A 27,324-nucleotide genomic window follows, 5' to 3' on the forward strand; every position below is an offset into this window, starting at 1 on the left:
TTAACGAGGTACGTGCTATGAAATTTTGCAAATTTGTGAATAAGGAAATAATTATCCCGCGTACTTGTATTATTTTTGTTTGCTTTCTTTAATATCTACAAGTTTAAATAAAATTCGAAAAATTGATTTTCTTCGATATTATATAAATAGTTGTCACAACTTGCCTCTCCTCAGTTGCACTTGCTATTCCTGAATACGGAAAGTGACCCTTTGTTTCGAGGATATAACTGCACTTCCGCCGCGCCGTAAATCGTCGTGCGCGATTAGTGCAATTAGCTCTCACGTCGATCCGCCCTGAATTACCGGGGCCAACGAACGCGGACAGGTGCGCGTTAATTAGTTCCACGAAAATTATTCCTCGCTCCGCGACTCCGCGTTGTTTCAACAACGAAATCTATCAACGAAAACGAGAGTTCGAGCTCACGACGAGCACTCGGACGAAACTCCGATGTTATTTACGGAGACAGATAATCGCGCGGTATGTTCGTAATTGACGTTCCTCGGCCGAAGTCCGTAAATCTCTCGGTATCCCCGATTGAACAGCGTTCGCAGTGTTCTAATGAGTCACGTTAATGATCATTAAGCGAACAACGACGAGGTAATTAATGAGCTTTTTATAAATTGTGTGAACATGTGTTTTGCGATTATTAATAGACACTATACTATACGGCGTTTCTTATTATTAATCGTGCTTTTTTGTGCTTTTGTCATATTATTAATGTTCAAATATTATTTAGATTCTCTATTAATATACAAGTCTTTATAAAATGTTATGCTATCAGATAGAATTACATGAAAGTGTAATATATTTTCGTTTATAATTTAGAATAGTTTAACATTATTGATTTCATAAAGAACTGCATCTTAATCTATTTATTTATTTAGGAGAGAGGAGATACTTTTTTATCGGTTTGTTGAATCTTTCCGCGCTAATACATTGTAAATCAGGCATGCATTTTCCGCAATTATGATTTTCTCGGGTTGTGCACGCGGTTATTCGCGCGATACTGTTCATTAATGATTAATTACTAATAATTATTAGTACGATGGTTTTTAAGCCATCGCGTCTGATTAATATTTAATTCACCATAGATGCTCGGATCGTTAATTAGCTCCGCGAAATGAAGCACTGCCGATCCGTTCTGTAGGATATATCCGCTTCCCGCGGCGCCGCCGCCGCGCCGTATGGTCGCGCCGCGGAAACTATAGTTTATACGATCAACAGGTGGTTATATAACGAATATCATATTCGCGATGTTATATCGAGAACCTCTAATCGCGAGATCTTTCACGCTTCATGGACAAAGTTATGAAAATCGAATCATTCGGATCGCGCGATAAATTCGCGGATTTACGGATAGATCCTTAGAACTCGCGCTTCCTTCTCGCCATTGGCATTTCGATCGCGGAAAAAAAGTAGAAACGCAAGTACGCTTTCGTTACGATTAAATAAATGCACCGAGTTTCCTCTACACCGCGCGAAATATAAATGCTACGCGAACGAGGGTTCTACGACTTTACGACTTAATCGCGGTCACCGCCATTTTAATTAGATATGTTCGGGTCCTGCTTTGCAATTCATTCTTAATACATTAATTGACGCTGCATATAATAATTCTCATATAGCAATGAAGTACGGTTACAAATAACGTCGTGATGTTTTCGTAATAACTGGACTCCTCGTCGATCTTCCTGGTTAATCGACGTATCTTGTCGATTATTGGTAATAAATTAAGAGTTCATCGCGCGAACTGCGATGATTGCATGCGTTTGAGCGGAACGTCTCTCAAGAATGCAGTTCTCATTTGCATCTCGGCGGCATTCGATCGAAATTGAAATACCGCTCTGCCTTTCCACGTACACATACATATTTTTAATTACCTGTTTGTCCTAGTTAAAAACCACACCCACGTATGCTCGCACGCGTGCACCTACGCGCCCGGTATAAATTATTCATCGATTAATCGCGCACATTAACGCTTGCAAAATGACTGAGAATATGCTCCTAATTGTAGTTTCTCATTTTTTTAAACTGGAGATTGAACTACGAATTTTATAAATCGATCGAGATTTATGCGACGGAAATCCGACGATATTTATATGAATCCAATTAAAATATTTAGATAACAAATTAATGAAATTTAATACAAATATTATGTTATATTTATATAGAGGAAAACATAAACTCTCTTCCAAGCATAACTTTTACTTGCGAAAAATATAGTGATTTTAAATAAACTTAGTTAAAAGAGCTTTTCGTCTAAACAACAAAACTGCATTTGGGGGACTGTACATTCAGACAAATATCTACGGATCTATTTATCTTACATGATTAAAATATTCTTCCAAATCCTAGAATGACATCGGTTATATATATAGCTCTGAGATATTGATGTTACTCGTGTAAAAACCGAATTACGTAATACGGATATTCACGTTTAGGAATGAACAAGTCGGAGTCATCGTGCGTGTTTGCCGCGAATAATTTAAATTCATACCCATAAATTGTTGTGACATAACACGAGTCCGACGTTAGACACGTGACTATAACTTACGGGACATTATCTGTATGACTGTATGTCGTGCGAGCCACGAATTTTCGAAAAAATAGCGGATCATTAACCGTATTTGGGCACACATCGGCGCTAAGGCAACTTTCGTTCGCCCACAATTCTGCGGTTGCGCAATACCATTATACCAGATGAATTGCGAATTACGCGCGAATGTATAGCGATTTATACGTCGTCACGATAGCCGTAGTTATAATTTTCCGGGATCGCACGATACAGGAAAGGTCTCATTTCTCGCATCACCGTACTCAGCTGATATGGCGAACGAAAATGTTCGGCTGGCGTGGTGCGGACTAGGCAGGCATGATATTTTTCAAGTTGATTAATATCGCTCGATGTGTAGAGAGAAAGAGAGAGAAAGAGGTTACGTCTTGTGAACAAATAGTTCCTTCGTTTCGAAGTTTCCGAGAGCGAAATGGGTACAAAACGATATCGGCAAAATTGATGATATGATATAGATTGATCGCCTCAGTTGTCAATTTCATCAAACTTCCCCCGAACTTGGATCATGGGTCACATGTTTCGTTATTTTGGAGAACGTCTGCCGCGACGTATATCGACCTGCGTCGTACCGGCAACGAACCGTTGGATTTTCTTTCCAGGTGAACTAGAGCGAGGAGGAGAAGCGCTTAGCGAGCAGATTGCCCGCGACCTACACCCTCGCACACGCGCGTGATATCGTGATGTGTGCGCGCATTAGCGGTTAATTAGTCCTTAATTATTCGACTCCCGTTATTATTCGCGACTTGAGTCGCTAAGAAGAAAGGAAAAGACATGACGCGGTTCCGTTCACCTCATCCCAGCTCTACTTGAACTTGAGAAGAACTATCTTTACGACGACGACACGTGTACACGCGTTTACTAAAGATGCAGAGTGTCTCGACGGAGGGTGCCTCACCCGGCGGTCGCCGGCTGTCCCGCAGTTTTCACTCCTGCCTTCGTGGAGCCGACCAGGACGACCTTGAATCAGGTATCTAGAATACGGAGTTGCATGCTGCACATTCGCCGTAAGCGAATCGCGAGTAAATCGCCGATACGATATAATTGCGATATCGTTATGCGAGAAGAGGATATCTCGGCAGTTATAATGGCAGATGTTTATCGAGGTTTTAAGTAACGATAATAGCGGTCTATCTTCAGACCGCATCGATTTTTTATACACGGAACTGAAATATATTACAGAAGTCGGGCGTTCGAAAGTGCTTGCTTGAACAAGATTCTTTTTATGGCGCCGTACGATCTGGGGTGCGTAGGATAATAACGCACAAGATTAATAAATATATACGTAGGTGAACCCTACGCAATATCGCGTGCCTACACTTGTTAAAGTCGCACTTGCCTTTTCCGATGGCCGACGCCTCGCGATACGAAAGAAAGCTCGAATTATGGAATAATTGCCGGACAATTTTAATTGCTTGAGCTGTCGTCTTCCTATTTCTTTCTCGATCAATTCTAAATTATTAAATCTTTATTGTTCGATTGTTTTCCGCATTTACCTAAATCGCGAAAAAAAATTTTCTTTAAAGAAAATAATAATGTGTTTTAGTTGTTTACTCAAAGTTTTTGAATAAATTTGTCTTTTACTTAATAGACAATCCAAGCACATGAACAAAAACACAGTTAAAAGTATTGTAACTTAATTATTCTTCGCCTACGCACACACCATTTTCACTTTTATTTTTTTAAACACTTATTTTAAATATATATTTAGATGTGTACATATTTTAAATATCTCAAATATACTCCCCACTTTTGTTCAAGTAGACAAATATTTTAAAACGTTATTAAAACATTATTAAATTGTCGAAAATCTGGACTTTGGACTAGGATCTGGAAGTCAAACTGTTTTCGAGACAACGGTTACCAGACACAGGACGGTTATCGCGTCTGTTCTCGCGTCATAAAAGTCGCGGAACGGAAATACGCATACCGCGATTGATACTAAACAGATGACACGTACTGGCTCGCATACCCTCGCCCATGAGCTGTGCGGCTCACCCGTGTGACACGCTATTCACGAGAGTGGCACGCTCGTGTTGATACTCACGATCACGATTGCACACACCACACGTCGGCGACGAGTAAGTGTAAGCGAGGGAGAGACCACGTTAATATTTACTTTCGTACGCAGCCTCCGTTCGCGGCAGTCCATTCCCGACTGTATCGTGTTCACTGTCTCGAGCCGGCTGAGAGGACTCAGTCGACGGCAACCGTCATCGAAGAAATTCGCCGCGGATGTGTGAGATGAATAAATTATTTGTGAATACGTGGTCATCAGTGAATAAAGCGACACTTATTTCTCGCGTCGTTTTGTTGCAAATGTAGAAATGGTTTGGGTGCTCCGAGATGATTGATCAGAGATTGTTATACATTCGGAGTATTTATCGATATATAAGTGATTGATATATTCGAGTTGGATAAATTGACGGTCTTCAGTTGTCGATTATTGAGAACAATAATTGAATAGACGACACTTGAGTGCCGTATCTCCTTTTATGGATCTATTCACACCTTACATATAATTGACCTTTGTAAATCAAGAGGATAGAAGAGAATATAAAGTAATTCTGGATATGTCACTGCCAGATGATATCAGATTTATGTTTTTCATAATGTTATAATTTTTTATATACATCAAGAGTCATATCAGAAATTATGAAAGAGACAATTCTTCACTTTTAGAGGCAATCGGTGTCTCAAAATTGGTAAAAAATTATATATTTCTTTTCCCATTTGCAACAAACGGACGGGGAAATTTGATCAAGACTGGAAGCTGATAACGGTATACTCGATACGTATCTACAGCGATATCTAAACCGGGACGACAGTGACAACTTGCCGAGCGGCTGACTGTCAATCAGAATATTATACGTGCTGTTTAGTGTTAAGTGATTCATATTAGCAGCACGGACTATGATAATAATCTTCTAATTCGTGAGTGTTCGATGATTACGACGCATGTTCTCGCAACTTCTGCAAAATGGGCAAGATGCTTTACCTGCTGCAAATTGTTTTGCTAGGTCATTACAATATATGCATATAGCAGACGTCACGTATAGTATGTTGGAAGAATTGCAAAATAACCGAACGCTTTGCAACGTTTGCTCATTGGTGCTATCGATCTCGGGTGAACAGGAAGACTTTCTACGAAATCCGTTATTACCCATAAGGATCGTAGCTGTTAGCGCGATCGTTAATGTCAAGAAAGATATTCCCGCCAACGAGAATTGATAGAAAATCGAGAGACTGCAAGGCGAAAGTTCCTCGATCGTCATCGTGTAATTTACATCGGAAATTGCGAAAAATTACGGAATATTAGATTTGTTCGTGTTGCTTGAAATTCTCCAAAACTCCTGCATTTAAAACGAGAAAAATATATACATTGAGCGTTGGAGAAAGAGAAAGCGAAGATTCTAAGTGCAAAAAGTGCAGGCAATACGAACAGACCTATTATTGATATTCTTCTAAACTTTTATAAGAAGTCATATTTCTCCTTTTAATCGATGCTTCATGAAACAACAATGAATTAAGATGCGGTTGGATGAGCCATCGCGAGCAATATTCTAATAACGAAGAATGACGCGAGAATGAAGACACTCTTCTTCAGTCGCGCGATTCTTAGATAGATGACCTAATAATCAAGGACGACTCAACGTGTTGTAAGATAATCTACATCGTCGACATGAGGATCCGTTACGTGCCACAGGATATCAGGAACTGCCATAGACGTATGATACTTTTATTTTTAATTAAAAAAGATTATTAAACGATTATTTAAAAAAGCAAATGACAATTTTTCTCTGTTTAAAAAAGCATATTACGATTTTTTTAATTTAAACTAAAAAGTAATTTATTTTTGTCGAGTTTAGTATACTATACTATTTTGCAAATTATATCCTATTACATCCTATTACATCCTTGCGCTCATAAAAATTATTTTTATGCGTGCAAGGACATAATAGGGTGTAATTTGCCAAATACACAGTGTAATAAACACGAGGAAAAAGTAAATTACGATTTTTAAATTAAATAGTTTTTATGAGCACAATAAATGCATATGCAACGATGCAAAATAGCATCTCGAGCTATTATATTTCGATACATTATTAATTATATAATGATTGCTTTATATATACTGCAATGCAATTGAAGTAGTAAGCTGTTTATAAATTATTCTCACGGTTTTATCAACGATGTTAATTTCACTAATAGGTTCTTTTTTCATTTTTCAATGAATATTAAACACAATAGCTTTTTTCATTTAATAGGTATCCCAATTTAGGAATTCCATAATCAACAGTTCCAATATATATTATGTCGTAGATAATAAATCTCTAAAAGATTTCTTGCATATGCTATAAATCTCACGAGATGATTACCGCCAAAAATTATTCATAGTCCGAAGGCAATTGCTTACAATTGATTTACATAGACGCGGCTTCTAACTCGCGTTCCGCTAGACTCGGCTAGACCATAAAGCTAGCTCACGCAAGCGTGAACGCTGCTACTTTATTTGACCGTACGGAGTCGCGTCTGTTACAGACGCGCTAAGATGAAATAATACGTTACATTTCCTAATTTTATTTTCAATCCTAGTCGCAATATTTTATATTTTTACGTCGAATTCTCTTCTTGATTTTTATATATTTCTATCTTTTTCCTTTTTTTTTAATATCTCTCACTGATGTCTCTACGTTTACTTGGACAATCAGATGTTGTGTCTGTTTCCGAGTCGAACGTCACAGAGGAAAAAGATAACCCGTTACACGCACGATATGTGTGTTTTGCGCGATGCCTCTTCTGGAGTATCGAACTCGATTCTGGTGCGTCGTCTTTCTTGGAGCAAGCCAACGCTAAAAGCGCCTTAAACGCACGCTTGATCTTCGTAAAACTCGTATTGAAACGTTGCTTCTGTCGATTAACGTCATTCAAATAAGTGAAGTCGAATCTTCCGTGATTAGCAAATGCTATTTAATCGTTATCATTTCGATATAAATCAGGGAAACAACATGCGTGGTAATATATGTACGTGTTAAAATGAAAAAATATCCCGTTATCCTGCGTCGCACAATATTCAGGTGGAAATCCCGTTAATTTTCTCTATCGGATAATTTATATCGCGGATTGTTTCTTTCTTGCTAAATGTCGGTATTATCTTGTTTTATACGCGATTTTATGTGAAATTTAGCAAAAAGTCAGATAACGCATTTTGATTCATCTACCATGCTACTTTCAAAGACACGCACAAGTATATACCTACATCAAAAATATTATCATATTAACAGGAATATTTTCCATGCTCAATAAATAGTACAAAGTGAAATATAAAAGTACACGCATTTAAATTAATGATAATTCCGCCTCTGTGCAGTTGCATTAAAATTTAAATAACAAAACCGAGGGAGTTCTCCTAGGGTATATAGCGCAATTATACGATATCCGAGATGCAGCACTGTCAAGCACCATTAAAATATAATTTCCACAAAAATGTTGCCTCACGAAACAGCGCGTTTGTGAACGAAAAAATAGCACTGGATCTCATAACAGACATCATTTACAGCATTTTCCGCACTGTCTACTTTACTTTTATTATAACTTTACAACTAGATTGCGGCATAAAATGATATAAATAAATTAAGGGACATAAAGAGATAAATTTTATATTGGTACTTTGATGAAATGTTTTTCCGAGAAAATTAAATCTTTGATAGAGAAATGTTCTTTTACAAATAGTGTTAATTCAGGGTAATTTATTGTGGCAAATCTGAAATTTTCTAAACTTCAAATGTATAGATAAATATTATAATTTTATATTAATTGTAAATTATAATTCTGGAGATTATGTCTATATTTATAATTACGTTACTGCTGAAGAACTCAGCAGTAATGAGTCTTGAAGCATGACAAATTTAATTTAATAAATAAATCTTGAGAGTCAGTTTAATATTCAGTATATCATATTTGTAATCGTGATTTAATTAAGAAATTGAGATAAAATTTGTCTTGAGACAGTTTAAATTTTGTTTGATTTTTAAAGCATTAAAATAGTTTTTCAAGCAAAATGAAAATAGACTTGATTCTTCAAGTAACAAGAATTTTTCAAAATGGAGTAACTAATCAACCATTGAAACTGTTATTAGAAGAAAAAAATAATTTGTGTATGATAGTTAAATAGGTTGCCAATAATATACATTTACATATATATTAATCAAATTGAAACAAATTCTCTCATTAATTAATAAGTACTAAAGTAATAATATTTCTATTCCAATACGATCTTTTGAATGAATGGAATTAATCGTTATTTTAAGTGATGCTAATGAATCCACAAAACAAGGCGCAAAATGCTATAATAGCTTATTTAGCGCAACTAATTTAAAATACAAGGAACCGGATATTCAGGGACATTTTTATTTCGTAATACGTTTAAATATTTCGTGAAAATTAACTGGCCTTGACGTTTGTTTTTTTTATATAGCGCGCATTACCGCGTACTTACGCAAGGCCGCCGCGCGCCGGGTTGTCATTTGTGCGGCAACACTCAAGCGGGCAGGTAACGGTGCGTGCCAATCTGCGTGTCATCGCATTATCTCTCGGAACGCATTCGCGACAAGTATTAGAGAGTACGAAACACTATCATTCTTCACGGTTATACAATTATTAGCAATTATTGGCTCGCGCTAGTAAGATTTCGTCATGAATGACGCGTGGCTCTATGTGAGAGCGGTCGATTGGTAATCGATGGATTCCAGGTTTGATTTTATGCCTCGATGTATAAATTGTCGAGAAGTTGAAGGTTTTGAGTAAAAGGGAGAATATGAAATTTAATGGAATTTGCTGTAATCCGTTTCAGGAACAATAAAACTGATACATACGTGTATAGGTACATTGTAGTAAGATTTCATAAATGTATCGAGGCGGCGACTGTTGTCGAAGCAGATACTTTACATGATTTATTCATCTGTAAAATCGAAATGGAAAATGGAAATTATAAATTATTTCGTATGATAGTTACGGACGCTATAATAATTTTTTTAGCAACATTTGATTGATCGAATATGTAATTTCTTTACCGTTTTGAGATTAATAACGCGAAATATAAACTTCCCTGTTATATTTCATATCTCGTTATCTAAGATAACATAATAGTAAAAATAAAAATACGCAGATTAACATATAGTTCAGATAGAAAATGCCCGTCATATCTTCGTTCATATCTTTTAGAGATATAGGAATTCAAATTGTGCATATGAGACAAGCAATCTTATTCATATATTCCTTTGGCGAATTGAAAATATAAAGTATGGACTTTATGGCACTAGTAATTAAATAGACACACAAAACGCAATTTTAATGGTTTATCTCATAATGGCTTTATTTTTTCTTCTCCTTAGCATGCTCGTTATCATATATTATTCAGGCTCGAATAGCTGCATATTTGCTATCTAGCAATTGTACGAGAATCTCTTTACGGAATTACAAATCAAAACGTAATTAATAGCGTCTTTTACGAAATAAGTACGAGAAAGATTAATGCGACTAATGCATCTGTGTCTATAATCTGGAGTAAATTCTGTAAGATTTCTCAGCAAATCACTCGCAATCAAAACACGTTATAAATATTATTCAGAAAAATTATAAGGAACATTATGTACAAAGTACAAATGCCGATCGAACCGTGACGTTAATATGTATAGTTATATAAGGAAGGATTGTCGCTATAATTACTCGATAATTACCTACTCGTCAGAGTAGCGTGCTCTACGACGTCCAAATCTTTGACGCGCTTCTCTTGGCGTGAACGATTACGCGAGTAACCACCGTAAAAGAAGTTGCACAAGCGCCTTCGCGTTTCGCTTTTACGCGCGCAAACGTCTCGCAACGGTTGTAAGAATGATCGTAAAGTGGCATTCGAATTCACGCTGGAGAGAAATCGCTACTGCAGATACGTATTCCCTGCCAGGCCGACCGCTTCTTCTCGATCGTATTTTTGGTTTGCATGAAACGTGTAACTTTGTCACCCGAACTTTTCTCCCCTCCCTGCAATTGCAACATCCAATCCGATTCGAAAAAAATGGAAATTCTAGAAGGAGTGAGTGTATTGTTTCAGTACATTTCATTTTTTATTTCACTTTTAGAGAAAAAATATATTTATTATGCAGAAAAAAATTATTACTGACTCACGTGCATCATTGCCATAATAATTTCCCTGATGATTATAAATGTGATGACTAACTCTATAATCGTTTACGTAATACAAATCTTACATAGTATTTACTCTTGGAAAAAAACGTGAATATTTATTCCTCTATGCGGTTATATATTGTTATAAAATATTTAGTATTAAATTAGGCGTAACAAATTATTGGATCAATAAGATTAAATTACAAATAAAGTAAAACTGGATTTTAACTTTGAAAATAAAACTCTGAAAATAACTTTATATGCAACACATAAATACGTGATATTTCGTTGAGACGTTTGTATAAATTTTACAAAATAATTAATACGCAGCATGCTATCTTTATGGTATGTATCCTATCATTAGCCTTATCATATATAACTTTCGCTATTAATAGTCTGTTTCTGTGTATCTCTTTTTATTTGAACGTCTACATTAGTTTCCTTAAGAAAGTTGGTATATTTTCACGTGATGTGCGGAAGGGATTTTCCTAACAAATCTAGAGCGTAATTGGATACCAAATCGATCATAATTAGTGCTGGGACTAAGGGACAGGTTAACGAAACGTTAATAGAGAGATGAGCCTTGCTAAGAACTTGTCTATACTTTTCTCGTAAGAGTAGGAACTTGTTACGCGAGATCGAGACGTCTAAGAATTCGCGCGAAAAGTCTTGAGAGTACAAATTTATTTACGTCTACGTAAATAAATTTACGATTTATTGTTAGTATTTCAAATTCCGTGTATCTAGCGACCATTAGCATCAGCGAACGTTCCGGATGAAATTAAAATCCTCTCACTTGCACATTATAGATAACGTTGTAAATCTGGTTTGGACGGTGGTTACGCGTCCATCAGCGGCGAGCGATCAATCATCCGCCGCGGTACGCAAGAAAGCAAGAACGTTCTGCCGGTTTTCTCAAACGCCGGCGTTTCCACTTACAATAAATGAAACTGATTCTGCTGCTTTCGAAAGTGTTAGCAGCAACAGGATGTACGCGCGATCAAATATTTACAGAGCCATGATTTTCTCGGATATCACGCAATTTATATAAATCAGGATTACACTACATGAATTTCTCTTTTCGAGACGAGATAATTATCATTAGTGAGCGTATATCGCGATACTCGGCAATTATCGTTATACTTAGTAATTCTTGCCAGTAGTAAAATTATAGCAAAAGCAAAAGATTATTCTTACACTCGTAGGATATACTCTCTCGTTTTTACACGTTCCTTTAAAATACATCGCTTCTGTTTTCTGCTAAGATTATTTTCTTTAATTTTCTTATTTCGCTATTACATCTCAGCGGTTATCGCGTTTTCGCATATTTAAATGGAATCGAGTCGGGTCTAAACGCATCGACGAATCCGTACTTGTCTCAGAATTCATTCGCGGTGTATAACTCATGTTCGCGGTTTCATTAGAAGGTTCTCGTAATATTTGTATATACGCGTGTCTCGTATATTTTACCATCGTACCGTCACATAAGATCCACCGCAGACGCTTTGAGAGAGAAAGAGAGAGAGAAGGAGAGACAAGCAATTAGTTGAGTTTTCTCGTAAGCTGAGGAAGACAAAACTGTCGGCTATTTAATTTATCTGCAATAACGCGTCGATGTATGACACAGTTTATGACAATAATTTTGCAACATTTCGCACATTATTTTGTAGAAAGTATTTTGTAGGCTCCTCAATATATAATTTTGTCCATGCCGCGGTGTTTCTCACTGAAAGCGTATTAGCGAAAACGCTTCGCTCGAATTGCGATGGAATTATATTTGAATATTAAAGTTAGAAAGTGTCTACTTGAAAAGAAGGCAAAAGAAAATATCAAGCATGTTAATTATTAACAGTACTTACTGTCTTGACTTTTTGGTTTTTATTTTTATTCCGAAATAATTAAATGTATATAATTAATGTTATCTTTATACATTTTATATACAATCTTTCTTTGTGTGTTACATTTCTTCGTAATAATGCAAGATTTCTCTCAAGATTTCTCTCAAGCTAATATTCTTAGCCACGCACCTCTTTAAGATTTAATATGACTCCATTTTCATCGAATTATTTGCAGTTACCATAAAGTTTCGAGATTTTCTTTTTCTACAATATTTACCCCTTCAATCCTGATCCATCTAGTTTAGGGAAAATTTCGCTTTGTAACGAACGTCATGCACATTTCGATCGAAAGAAATATCGAGTTTAATAAGATCCGATGAGATCCCGTCGTAGCTTTTTCCAGTAGCTTCTTCCAGAGCCACATATTTGACGTCTCGGGGGAAGAAAAAGGGACGCGCGGCCTGTAATTAGCACGACCGTTTGGCGCGTGCAATTAGACGAAAGTGTCCGCTCGCGCGCGCGGATGCGACGTCTTACCCTGCCCGCGCCCAAGCTGCCGCACACTTGGCGCGGCCGGGACTCGCGAGAATTGGAGCGTACTCTCTCGGATACGGTCGGGGCGTCCATTACCGCCGTGCGACGCGCCGTGAAAAAGCTGTCCCCGCGAAAAAGCCCGCGCGAAACGGAGCCGCATAACAGAACCGGCGTGGCAGACTTCTGGTTCCGTGATCGCGGATGCGTGCAGTCGACGCTTCTGGCTGCTCTCTCGTCGCGAATAGAGTCACCGGTACTTCGCATCGACGGCGATATTAAAAGGGAAAAATCGATACTATTTCTCTAATATCGCTAAGAAGTTTGGATAGAGATTTTCGCAGGTGTTTCTTATTATCAATGCGCAACGTTTGATAATCTTGGCGGATCTTTTAAAAAGATTAAATAGATATCGCAAATATGAAATTTCTTTGCCAAAACGTATAAAAATAATATTATAATCGATCAAGAACTGACTCTCATAATGAAATTATTTTCAATAAAATTAATAATTGTTACAATTTTGAATGTTTCAATACCCCCAATGTAACAGCTCAAATAATATGAACATGATCATTTTCTGTTTCAGGTGAGTCTAAAAGCAGATCCTTACCTAGAACTACTCGAATAGAACGGGACCGCAATGCTCGAGGTGAGTGTCGAGCGATAGCACGTTTTTCCCCCATTTTATCTTGTTTTTCTTCATGCTCTTTTTCCATTCCACGTTTAAGAAATTTATGTGTTAACTGTTAACGCATCTCTCGCGCTTATATAACGAAAGATTTTAGGATATAATATATCCAGTTGGAATATTCAAAAAGATATCGTGTATCAAAGTAAAGTTAAAATCTTTCGTTATATAAGCGCGAGAGATGCGTTTTTTCTAACGCCTTGAGCCTGATTGCAAATGATGAGCACACACACACACACTTACACACACACACACAAATCAATCAATAGTATATTCAAACGTATCACCTTCTCGCGTAAATTCGCCGTTAATATGCAGCCTACACTTATCGCCTCTGCAATTTCTGCCGAGAACAATACTTTTCATTGAGTAAGATGACAATGATCTATTATTTACAATAGCGGTTACATACGTATAACATTACGTCAAGAGATATTCGCCTCTTTGTTTCCGTCGACTTTGCCTTGAAAAAAGGATAATGTTCTAAGTATAAGCGCTTAGCTTGAATGGACAAATGCGTGATAATATATGTTAATTCAAGTAAATGTCACGATAATATATCCGCAGAAGTGTCTCTTCTGGCGAGGTCTGGCGGTCAGAAAGCAATAATGCAGAATATATAAGTTTTTACGAGCTTTCATAAAATTGAGCGTTAATTGATGAAATTCCGAAAGAGAAAAAGCCTGATTTAATTATACGTTATGATACTTATGATTGATGTCACGTCCGAGTTACATCACGTTACGCATTTAATGAAAAATGACGTCAATTACGATGATAGAGGAGAAATGTCGAGCGATCGAGCGAAAGTGTAATGATAATGAGCATCGTCCACTTCTGATTCGCTGCTGCGTCTTTATTGCGCATTGTTAAGCATACACACAGGCATACCAAAGATAAATCGATCGCAAGGTCGGAATCTCGTAGGCGCGAAGATAATGACAGAATTAATTCGTTAGGCAATCAATTGAGCCCTCAGCCCGCAAACGCCTTGGCATTCTTTCTTTTCTCATACATAATGATTATCTTACTAATTCGCTAATCAACGAATAAAAATACTATTATACAAGTATAAAAGCAATATTAGTTACACAGTAAAAAATTTTGTGTCAATGGAAGTCCACTCTCAATTTTGTGTTAAAATAACTCATTCATCGTGTTATTTTTGACATTTAGAAATGTTATAAATGTCGATATAACATTTCTAAATGTCAAAAATAACACGATGAATGAGTTATTTTAACACAAAATTGAGAGTGGACTTCCATTGACACAAAATTTTTTACTGTGTATCAATATTTAATACGTAATTTTAATATCCATCTTTAAAAGAGAAAAATAAGGTTCGATATAATTATTTCTTTAGAATATCCTATACCGACAAAAATAATATTGTAATATTTAAGATTTCGGTATTCGCTTGGTATCTTTTATAAAATGACGTAAAAAAACGACTTACGTCCATGGAGTTAATACTTTTTTTTAATCATCGCACTTTTCGTTTCTCACATTCGCAATTTCGTTGCCCGAATCAGCGACACAGGAATGGAATTTACGACGGGTAGGAACGTGCTGATGCGTTTTTAGCTTTTTACCTTCCTGGCCCTTTCTCGTTCGCAGCGTAAAAATTTAATTGTTCGCCGAGTGGCTAAATTAGATTTTTTCCGCTTACTTTGTCTCAGTGTCTCTCGGCGCGGAAGATAAATGGCGATTCTCTGGTAGCGAGACATTTATAACATTTGCACATTTATTATCAAAATAATAATAATTTTCCGTAAATTAATCGATTTGACTGATTTTACAAATGTAGGTATTGCATGCAATGAATAAATATTTTGCGAAATATTAGAAACTGTGAAAAACAGAAACAGGATATGTTTTATTAAATATTTTATATTAATACACAAAGAGATGCGTGTATTTGTATATGTTATTTGGTTTGAATATATTTAATGGAAAAATATATGACATAATCATAATACGATATTTCTATTACCAAATGTTGAATAAGTCAGAGGCTGTATTCTGATACAGAATGCAACTTTATCGACATTGGGATCGGTACAAGACCTTGTGAGCCAGCACGTGGCGTCAGCTACGGATTATACTGGAAACGGTGTAGTTGTAAAGCCCCTTGCACAATAGGCGATAGCGATAGCGATAGCTATCGCTATCGCTATCGCCTATTGTGCAAGGGGCTTAAGAGTTGATGATAGTTAAAATAGAAATCTTCTACGACAGCATTAATTAATTCTATTTCATATTTTTAATAGCGGATACTAAGTTCGAGACATTGAGACAATATATTGACTTTAATTGACTTTTTCCACGTATTAGAAACGTACTAAAAATTTATAAAGTCGGAGAAAAACTTTATTAATAAAAAATTCAATCTTTGCAAATCTGGGCGACTTAACAAACTGTTTTTGAAACTATTTATATAATAATTATATTTCCTGGAAACTGTAGAGAACTTTTCTCGTATAACATCGGCAATATTTTATTAATACATCATTTCTTTTGACCTTTCGAAATGACGGACGGGAATGATATTTCATGATCGAAGCACATAAGGCGCCGTCTCGTTAATTATCGCTGGTAATTAACGTAGCGTATTGGATACGATATACGTTCGAAGTATCACGTTAAGCTTTCTTCACATCGAATTCTTTCGACGTGCGTGTCGTCGTATAGCACGCTATTAACGGTCATACACCCCCTATAAGGCAGGCACGTGAAGATCATGGTCGGATCGTCGTATATGGCTGTCCATTCGTCGGATCGTTGACCGTGTGAGAGGTGATACTGGTACTCTTCGGCTTGGAACTTGCCGCACGTTCGCGCGCACAGGCAAATTAATTTCCACTTAAAGCCCGCTCAAAGCTGCTTCCTCCGTATTCCGCTTCCCGTAAACGCATAACGCTGTTCTGTGTATCCATCGCTTTCCGTGATCTATCCTCGCTCGTACGCCCGCACAATTGACCGATCGGTCCCGGCAGAGGCGCGTGACTTTTGCGGAAATTGCCTCTCTGGTTAACGATCTCGTGAAAGATTCTCGCTATTCATTAAGCGCAATTTCTTGTGGAAAATAAGCGCTCGCTTTTTGCGGCGATTAACCTGAGCGTCCACGCCGGTGGTACGTATTATTGATATCCGTGGTTTACCTTGCAGGTTTCAACGTGCATCTATATAATTGCGAAAATCTACGCGAGTAAAGTATGTGCGAGAAAAAAAACCATCGTATATTTCTCGTGTCGATTTCCCTATTTTGAGAAGTCGCGGATATCTTTTATAATTATCTTTTGATAAGTTTTAAAATTGTTAGTCTGCTCCACAGGTTTCTTCAATCCCTACATTTCAAAATCAGTTTCCTTCTGATGATTATAAGATTTAGCAAGTAGAAGAGGTCAGAAGAAAATTATTTTATTTTACTTATAATCTTTCTAAAAAAAAAAATTAATATTATTTTTAAAATACGTGTAAAAATTTTTGTTTTTGACATTTATGCCGTATGGCCTGTTTTATTTCGTACATAATAAATAATATTTTGCATATACATTAATTGAATGACGTATGTTATTTTATTAAACAAATCACAGAAAAAACATTAGCAAATAACATTGTGCTAACTTATCGTTGCTTTCGGAGCTATTCTATCGCGTTAACATGTCGTTTCATGGCTAGCCTTCACTCTTAAATTTCACTTCTTTCCCACGTCTCGCCGACCAACCTTCATCTATCTTTCAGCAAAGCGACGCAACATTATCCCACCTAAATGCCTGTAGTTCTTCCGTTTCGCGCTAAGTGGCCTGTGTGGCGCGGTCTCGTTCTACAAAAATTTATCCACTTGCGGTTAATTTATGAGCGCACAGTAGAGGCCGTAATTCCTTCGTTTACGTAAGTAGCCCGGCGTATACTTAAGCATATGATTAACGAAGAGGCAGCCTTCTTGGAGAATATTTCAGCGTTATTGAAAAAAAAAACAATGTGATTGCAATCAATGTTTGTGCGATATATTTTAATGAAGACTTATTATTTGTCGATTTGCCTATATTCTATATTTGGCTGATAAATAATTAAAAACGATGTCGCGTAATTCTTTTGTCGATCTAATAACAATTTCCATCACGTTTTCATACGTTTCATCATAACTGATTGACAGCAGAATAGAAAATTTGCTACGAAACATAGCAGCCCGCATGAGATTCTGCAATGTCACGAACAACACGGGCGGCGCACAATATGTACCGCGCTGAGAAAGAGAGAGAGAAAGTGTTGTAACGTAACAGGAATTACACAACGGATTGAATGACCGTCGCCAATACGATTTCACACTCGCAAATTAATCTTCTCCCTTCGATTCGTAACGATAATTGCCAGCGCGCATGATGACGACTTTTCCGTGCTATATCAGTTTGCATTTTCTTCGTGGCCGAGACGCATCGAGACGATAGGTTGCATCGCGTTGTATACCAACTTGCTAGGACCGAGCATCTCTCCTGCGGTTGCACAGTCACGTACTCTCTGTCTGCCGATTGCACCTCGGAGCAGTTCTTTCTCTCTCTTTCTCTTTCTCTTTCTCTCTCGCTAGCTCGTTTCTCCTCGCGTATCATTTCTTCGTGTCATTGTCCCAGGGATGTAGCAGGATATCTCGATTTCCTTTGATAGGAAATAGGAATTGAGTCGCGAGTTGCGATATACGATTTAATAGAATATAGAAATAAATAATATATAAGTCTGTAAAAGTATATGAAATAAGAATGGCGCTGAAGTATGTATAAATTATTAAATTCGTTGTCTTATGCTTGAAATGGAATTAAATTATTAACTGAATTTGATATAATACTTTGAATTAAAAGTTCAATTTTTTTATTTTTAACATTGAATGTAATCATTATATCATTATATCTCAAATAAATCGCTCGTTATATTTTCTCACAATATTTATTTTGATATAAATCGTAGATATATTTATTTAAAATCTTAGGAATTAAAAACATTCGTTATTGATTAATTATTATTACGATTTAAATTAGAGTTATATGTACAGAATGTAATTCGAGGAAGAGATAGGAATATGGGACAAATTAGGAAAACGTGACACATATGCAAAGGCTCTTTTTTATAAAGATACTGTACCATTATACACCCAGTGACCTTTTTCTACTCTCATTTTTAGGATCTCGCACATGTTAGTCGCGTGCATTCAGTTTATGTTCAGCTGACACGATATTCCTGTTTTTCCTAAGGTTTCTTGTTACTGGCAATATTCCTGCACTTTCCGGTCACACGTAATTTCCACCTCCGCGCTTCGCGCGCTTTATCTTCACTTCTTTATCTGTAGCATACTCATCCTATCTCCACATCATCCTTTTTACTTCAACTTGTTTTACGTTACCAAAGAATCTCCTTTCTCCATTTTGAATTCCATTCCAATATTAGATTCATTCGTTTCTTCTGTCTTCGCGATCGAGAAGCATGAAGTGTTAAGAAGATAGTTTGTCTTGTAATCAGAGTCCACAAAATCCACAAGCAAAAAACTTTTCTTTTTAAATCAAATTTTTTAATATTATTATTCATATAAAATTAGAAGCTATAAGTATTTTAATGTTTAAATAACGCGGAACTTAATTTTAATATGAATACGAAAATAATGAAAATCCGAAAGTATAGAAAATTTATATAAACCATATAAGAACAAAGCTATAAACATCTTTTATTAGAATAGTTATCATATATTTTATAAATATATTTATTCTATTTTCGTTCTTTCTCCAGAAACGATGTAAAGTTAAAGCGACACAGCAAAAAAACGTTCGCTGCTATTCGCTTGTTTTTTTTGTCGTAATTACAAATTAAACCACAAAATCGCATTACGATATGCGACGAATAATAATGATGCATATTGAAGATATGTAGCTTATACACATCGTGCTACTCCCATATGTTTGGACAAAAAGTGACTTACCGCTCGTTATAATTATCACGCATAAATTACAGTGCAGTCGTCCTACGCTACGCGTCAATACAGAGTCTGAAACCGCGCTTGGTAGTGAATTAATACCTGTCGGCGATATGTCTGAAAGGTACAAGCGCTTCCAAGGCACACCCTGTAACTTCGGTTCATGATATCCGGGAAGTGGCAAAGAAAGCTTCATCAGCCCACCTGATCATAGCCAAAGTTTATGTTTCGAGCAATATACGTAACTGTTAACTACTGGGCGCTGTTCTTCCGCTAATTGCTGCGCGTTAAATCACTCCCATCTCGCGCAAACTGAACACCAACACCAAATACGGATGCTGAAGATGAGAGGCAGGGAATAAAAAAGTATTATCTTAAAGAATAAAAAAGTAATGCCAAACAAGAAGTAAAAATTTCATATTTGTTAGTAATATTGAGTTTGATTATTATTTCGATTCAGAAAATAGAGACAATGTTTCTTTATTGATGGGAATTTATGTTATCAGAAATATAATATTTTATTAATATCTTTGAAAAGCTATAATTAAAGCTATTTATATCTTCATTGAAACAAAATAATCGTTTGATAACCTTGGATGAAAATAATTCCTTAATAAATGCATGTACGTCAATTGTAACACATAGGTAGTAATAATATTTGTATCAACGCAAACTGTACTTATAATGTATATATTTACGTTTTACATAAAAAGAACTTTTAATAATAAAAATCTTAAATCTACTTTTTATTGGAAATAAATTATTTTCATCAATTGCTTCGAAAAATTTGCATAGAAATAGTCCTAATATTGCTTATAATTCTTCAAGAAATTCTCACAATATTTGCCGTTATATACTATTGAAAAAAAAAATCTAAAAGGTACCACAATGTACCTTTGAATGTAACGGTTAAGTTTTGGTTTTAAGCTTTGTGGTTTAGAACTCCACGTTCTGTCGGCTTCACGGAGTGGCGCGATGCCGAGAGAGATTGTTAAACGCTAAGTAGTATTTGTAAATTTATTCCTAGGCGTCGGTGAGAGCATTCCCGGCGCGGCGGACAGCGCGGAATTTCTATCTCGTGAACGAGCGCGCGCGCGCAAGGTATGGCAGATAAAGGGAGGAGTCGCGAGAAACACTGCATAGTTACTTTAGACCGGCATCGCCGTCTCTCTCACTCTCTCTCTCTCTCTAGTTTTTTCTTTTCTTTCTATTCAGGGCCCGTCGTCGCGATGCAAATATGTTCGAATGCAAATGCTCGCTTGCCTCCAGAGAGCGGCGGTAACGGAAGTGGTAGCGTGTACGCGTGGATCGCGCACTCCGTTATATTTCCTGCCCGACGCGAGCCGTTCCGGTGTCTCCACACGTGCGTTCATATCGATTCGCGTGTGTATCTGTTCTCCATGTAAATCCCATCGTCGGCCACCCGGGCCACCGTACCGCTTTTAAGCCCAGAATAAGACGCGTTTCTGGGAGCTCACGCGAGCTTTGCCGCGGCGAATCCCCGCTAAAACGTAAACTCGGTACAGTCGTTGAATCTTGCAAAAGTCATCTCGTTATTAGCACATATCCTGAATAAATTTATTACGAAAAGGATCGAGCCAATCGTCAAAATTTCTAAATATTTTCTCTTGTACACAATTTTAGTAATATTTAGTTTGTTCTCTTTTTTTTCTTTTTTTTACAACTTTCAAACAGTGTGTTAAGCGATATTTTTATTTTACGTATATATTAAAATTGTAATTAAATTTATATCAATTGTGACGTTAAATTCGATTAAATTGTAAATGTTTGAATTTTTTTTACATGGGCTGAAACGTTGGTATAAAAAAAGAATTAGCTGTTTTATACTTTTTATATTTTTTATTTAATGGAGAACTATGTTATACATTTTACAATAATAAAGAATTAATACGAATTACACATGTTATTTTATAGTAAAATATGTGGATATACATATGTGAACAGAATCTACTGGAAATGCAGAGAAGCCGGGATAGTTATTCGCTCTAATTTTAGATTCTGTTACCGAGCGGAGGGCGTACATACCTTCATACGTATTTCGGCGTATTATGTTCGACGGTCCGGAAATAAAGTCGCCTTTCGACGTCGCGCGGGCGAGCACCTACATGCAACGACTTCCGGCTGGCTCGACGACGTTTTGTTTATTTCTCTGTTATCGCCGTAACATGCCCGTCGTCGCATGAGAAGAATCACAAAGTAAAAGTGTTTGGCTGTATGACTGGATGTGCGGAAACTCGTGTGAGACGAATACTAATCCGTTACGTGACATTTATATATTTATATCATATATTCTCGTGAAAAAAAGTTCCAAATGCGAAAGTGTTATTTTGTTAGGATTAATTAACGCTACTCTTGAGCTTTCGTACTTAGGCTTTAGTACCAGTCTTCTTTTGCTGCACCATCAAATGAGTATCAAACTGAATATTTTGTGCAATTTTTATATTTTCCCCATTTCCCATAAAATAAGCCCCAGAACATATCATCGAGATCATAATGTAACTCTACAGACTTTTTCCATTATGTAAATGCGACTAACGCATTAACCGATAATTAAACTGAAAGTTACTATCTTATACAAGAATCGCGTTAGTAAACATTAATAACATTATAATTTCTAATTTAAGTATTAAATGTAGTATCATGATTTTATAAGCTTTTACTGCATATATATTAGAGTAAATATTATTAAAATAGTCTTATTTGCCAAATATATAAAAGCAAATTAAATTGGAGAAAGTTTTATATAACCGGTTTAAAAAATTCCAGTTTCACCATTTCGAGATTAAATCGTATTCGTTCTGCTGTTATACGACGCATAATATTAGTCATATAAAGTGCGCGAGCAATTGCACCGAATGCCATTCCAATAGTTGAAATCGATATAAACTATGTCCACATATGTACAGGCCTCTCGATTTCATCAAATCATAAGAGATAGTTTTTTAAGAGATATATACTTACAAATTTTTTATAACAAAATTTATTATTGTACAGCTTGCGTGGAAAGTTGGAAACCCAAGTGGAATCATTTTATGTTAAGAAATAACTTTCTTATAAAAGTCGTTAAAAAAGTCATAATAATATTGGATTTTGGTTAGGTTTTTTTTAGGAGCAGGGATACATATACTATTTTTACATACATATTAGTCACTAATGTTTCTTTCAGTCCTGAGAATAACTGTTATATTTTTCAAACTTCTTTCGTTAGCAACTTTTTAATAAATAACGAGCGACAGCTAAAACCTTTTAAAAGTTACTCAGGAGGATAATCTTTATGATATATGAAAGACAACCTCATTTGAGGTGCCTCCCCTAAAACAGAAGTTTTATCAATATAAAATAACACAAAATATCTGTTATTTTTATACAACTTCGATAATTACAGCTATGACACATGTAAAAACACAGGTATATATTTTATATTAAAAAGTTAACAATTTAATAACATGTTATATGATCCTTGTGACTGTTTTGCAACAATCAAAAACAATTATTTCCCGAACTTATTCTCGATGAAATCTAATTCATTTTCATTTCCTCGATTTCCAATATTATTCTATACACAACAAAAATTCAGTTTGATCGTGATTTCTCGATTCGCTCGTCCCACTCTGACCTAATTGATCTATATTCCGTTCACGTTCGATACACTTGTCCAAAGTACGTCGCTGCTCCTCTTTCTTCAATATAGTTCGCAATAGCGGTGGGATACATTCGTCCTGAAGACCGTTTCTTTTAGAGCGACAGGTCTCGTATCTTTCCAACTGGTAGGCGGGAATGTATTCTTTATAGCGAGTAAGCAATTCTTGCGAGCTGGGCAAGCGCGATGTATCCTCGGAAACCTTCTCAGGAATTAAGCAAGCACGCCTATAGGCTACCGCTGACCTCTGACACGCGGATGCTTTGTCCGACTTCGCGGATTCTATCCGCGTTACCTCAGTTCGCAGCATCTGCTCTGAAGCCAGACGTTGAAGTCGTTGATCGTCAAGACGTTTTTGCGTCGTGCATATTTGTATCGGCGTAGATTTTGCATCTGATGCTGAAGATTTCGCGTGAAGAAAATTGCTGCAAACATCCTTGGTTGCTGGTCGGACTGGTTGGCAACAACTGGCTGAACAAATTCGTCTCTTGTGTCTTCTCGAGGGTTTCTTCGAGGAACTTGGTATATCGGAAGGATCAAGACCGTTCTTGCGTGTTATTTGAGAAAGTGGATCTTTTATCTCTGGGCAAAGCAAAATATCGATTTTCAAATCCGTTCTCCCTGGATATGCAAGTTCGAAGTCTGGAGGGGAACAATGTCTCACTTCTGGTTTCGGCTTTCGACATGGAATACTTCGTTCTGAAAGAGCCCGTTCGCTAGAAACTCTTGCTTTTCGATCAGAAATCGTCTTCTTAGCGGATTCAGTTACTGGCTGAATGATTTTGTGAGAGCTACCTTTTTTCACCTTCGATCCTAAATAAATACAGTAATTAGTTCCATCACCTTCGTTTGTCTTTGTTGAGCACTGAATGACTCTAGCCAAAGGGACCTTGGATGTTGTAGTGCATTCGACGAAAGTCGCTGGCTGCTTAGACAATTTGTCGTCGCAATAAGATCCTCTTAAAATATTTTTTGATGATGAACAACGCAATATTTTGGAGGTGGAGTCGTCGAGTTGCTTTTCGTTCTTGTCAAACTTCAGAATCGTAGAGGAGACAGTTTTCAGTGGTTTTATTTTATCAGCCAAAGTTACTGAATCATCGATATGAGATTTTAAGATATAGGATGCTGGAAGTAAGACGAACTTATCAATCGTCCGATTCTGAGAACAGATGTCGATCGAGCTAACTCTCTGCTTTACGTCTTTACATCGCGGTGTTACCCTGAAGACAAAAGACATCGTTTTCGAGAAAAATTCGCTGGTGATTGCCTCGTACGTGCTTGCCGCTCGAAATAGTCAGGCAAGAATAATATATGTGTCAAGTATAAAATTACTATTTTAAATATTTCGATTCTATCATTTCTGCTATACATTTCGATTCTGTCATTTCAGCTCCTTTGACATCTTTCGAACCAATGCGAATGTTACATGACTTTATATGTAGTTCAGATGTATTCTTATAAATAGTCTTATAAATCGACATATTTTCCTTATCTTTTTCATTTTCTTTTTATATCACTATTTTTTGATGTCACTAAATCTACTAATCTTATTTTTGGACATTTTATTTAAAAAATACGATTTTATGATTGTTTACTGAATCACTGATCGTCAAGGTGTCAGGTTTCTAATTTCTCATTCAATCAATTCTATGTATCAGTTCGATTCGCACGATTTCCTACCTGGAGAACGAGTCGGACGACGGTTTCATCTCCATGTGTAGACTCGAATTCCGAGCGGTCGCTGCGGTGTCGGCGGGCACCTGGACGATCCGGGCCACCGGTCGATCGGCCTCGAACCGGCACTCCAGCACGGTGCATCCCGGCGGATACTGCGAACCGTGATGGCAGATGGGCAGCGTACGTTCAAGGCCGCGAGACTATCGGGAATCGAATTACATACAGCTCGCATCGCATATTCGAGCTTTATGACGCGCCTTTATTCCGCGGTAGCCCGAACACCCTTTGAGACCTCTACTTGAAACCCCATATCGCCGCGCCTTCTTCGATAAATTTCGCGTTAAATGTCGCGGTCTCCGATCGCGGTCTAGATCAAGAGAGAGAGAGAGAGAGAGAGTGAGAGAGAGAGAGACAAAAGAAAGGCACGGGATCTTTGCGGTGTACGTGGCGAAGTTTCTCAAGGTCGCGATGCTCGCTCAGGCTCGAATTACGCGTCTTGTATCGCTCGACCACTGACTGCGTCGTCTGTTGCCGGCTTGTTAACCGGTGGAGATATTTTTTTTCTACGGTATATCTATTTGTAATCACGTTACGTTGGGCAGCTTGCATTTCGCACCGCTTCGACAGGCGATAATTCCAATTTGCATTTATCGTCGCATACTTGAGTAATGTACTGACCATTTTTTATGAATAACATTTGACATTTTTTTTAGAAAACCTGTATATCTTTAAGGCTTATATACAGTATATTATATGTCTTGCACATTTATTATGGAAACTTTGCGTAATCGAAAATACAAAGTAACAGTTGATAATATCAACAGTTTAAAAGAACAGTTTCTGTCCTGAATATATTAATTGTAACAATACAAATGATATCGTGACTTACACAGTAAAAAATAAAATGTTAATTGTAACATTTTTCAAATGTCCCAGAAAGTCCACTCTAAATTTTATGTTAAAATAACTCATTCATCGTGTGTTACTTGTTGACAAATTAGAAATGTTAATTTATTGACACTATATTTTACATTTATATGTGTTCTTTTAACTTTAAGTATAATGTAAAAATAACTTGTACAAAATGTCGATATAACATTTTGCTCCGTCTGATTTAATGTAACTCTTACGAAATGTATATTATACATTTTATTTTGAGTTATATTAACACATATTTTAGTAAATTTGATTATTTTATATGTCAAAGTTTACGATTATTTGAAGATTTACTTTAACTTTTGTTTATGTTAAAATAACTTTAAGACGTGTTGATTTTTTGAAATAATTATGTTAAAAGAACTCAAAATAATATTCAATTTCTAAATGACATACATAAAGTGTTAGTTATCACGTTGACATAAATATAACACATGAAAATGTTACGAAAATAATAACATAGCTGTTGTATGTTGATTTTACATTGAAATAATAGTCAAATCTTGGTAACACAAGAAAATTTTAACATTTGGACGCACGATTTTTTACTGTGTAATTACATCGTGTGACAAATTGGTATTTTAATTGCCAGCTGGAAAATACCGCATGACAAAGTGGCGGTTTCACAGTTTTACTTGTGACGCGTATTATAAAGGAGAAAAGTGTACGCGGCAGATAAAAAAGCGAGGTAGAAGAGTCGAGAATGAGAGAGTAAAAAAGGGAAGACAATCGCGCGCAGAACGTGCAGCTGCTCGGAGGAAGGAAATATGTGGAGGACGTGCGAAAAACTGGAAAGAGGAAAATGTGGCAAAGGCGAAGAGAGCGTGGCAACGAGAGAGAAGCTTCCCTTTCGTGATGACTCATTTACGGCTACCTACGTCACCGTGAATTAACGGAGACGGATCTGTGACGATTTCTTTCTCGACGGTTTAGCCTGCAAACGAAATACGGGGACGTCGTTCATCGTTCGGTCTTTTTTTTACGACATCGCAGTAAGAATGAAAGGAATCTCGTGATTCATGAAGCGCTGTTTCCGAATGAATCGCGCCATTCATCGTCTCTGTTTGAATATTTGTAACTCTTGAAATCTTACATGTGCATATGCAATGTGACGCGTCTCTGTTTAGCATTAATACTTGATTGAGATAATGTAATTTTATACGTATGATTTAATCTTTTAAAAGAAACTGTATAGAGATTCTAAAATCTTATGTTAAAATTAAGCTACCGTGAAATAATTACGATTAATTTTCTTACTCGAGATCGCGAAG

General features: G+C 36.6%; 1 protein-coding gene across 7 annotated transcripts in view; it reads left to right on the top strand.

Annotated features, from left to right (window-relative positions):
- The window catches only part of Raskol (Ras GTPase-activating protein raskol), a 219,324-nt gene that overhangs the window by 118,308 nt on the left and 73,692 nt on the right, over window positions 1–27,324 (top strand). For 2 of the 7 annotated variants that reach the window (XM_071708400.1, XM_071708401.1), the window contains one exon: window positions 3,173–3,540. The exons of 3 other annotated variants lie outside the window; for them this stretch is intronic. In XM_071708400.1, coding sequence (XP_071564501.1) covers window positions 3,438–3,540 — 103 coding nt within the window. In that variant the 5' untranslated portion in view covers window positions 3,173–3,437. Of the gene's footprint in view, window positions 1–3,172; window positions 3,541–6,132; window positions 6,299–13,712; window positions 13,776–27,324 lie in introns of those variants that run through there. 2 more of the 7 variants (XM_071708399.1, XM_071708394.1) reach the window with 2 other exon arrangements.

Source organism: Temnothorax nylanderi, unplaced genomic scaffold, assembly GCF_030848795.1.
Source record: "Temnothorax nylanderi isolate EJ_2023f unplaced genomic scaffold, tnyl_v1.0 TNYL_tig0067_pilon, whole genome shotgun sequence".
Taxonomy (NCBI): domain Eukaryota; kingdom Metazoa; phylum Arthropoda; class Insecta; order Hymenoptera; family Formicidae; genus Temnothorax; species Temnothorax nylanderi.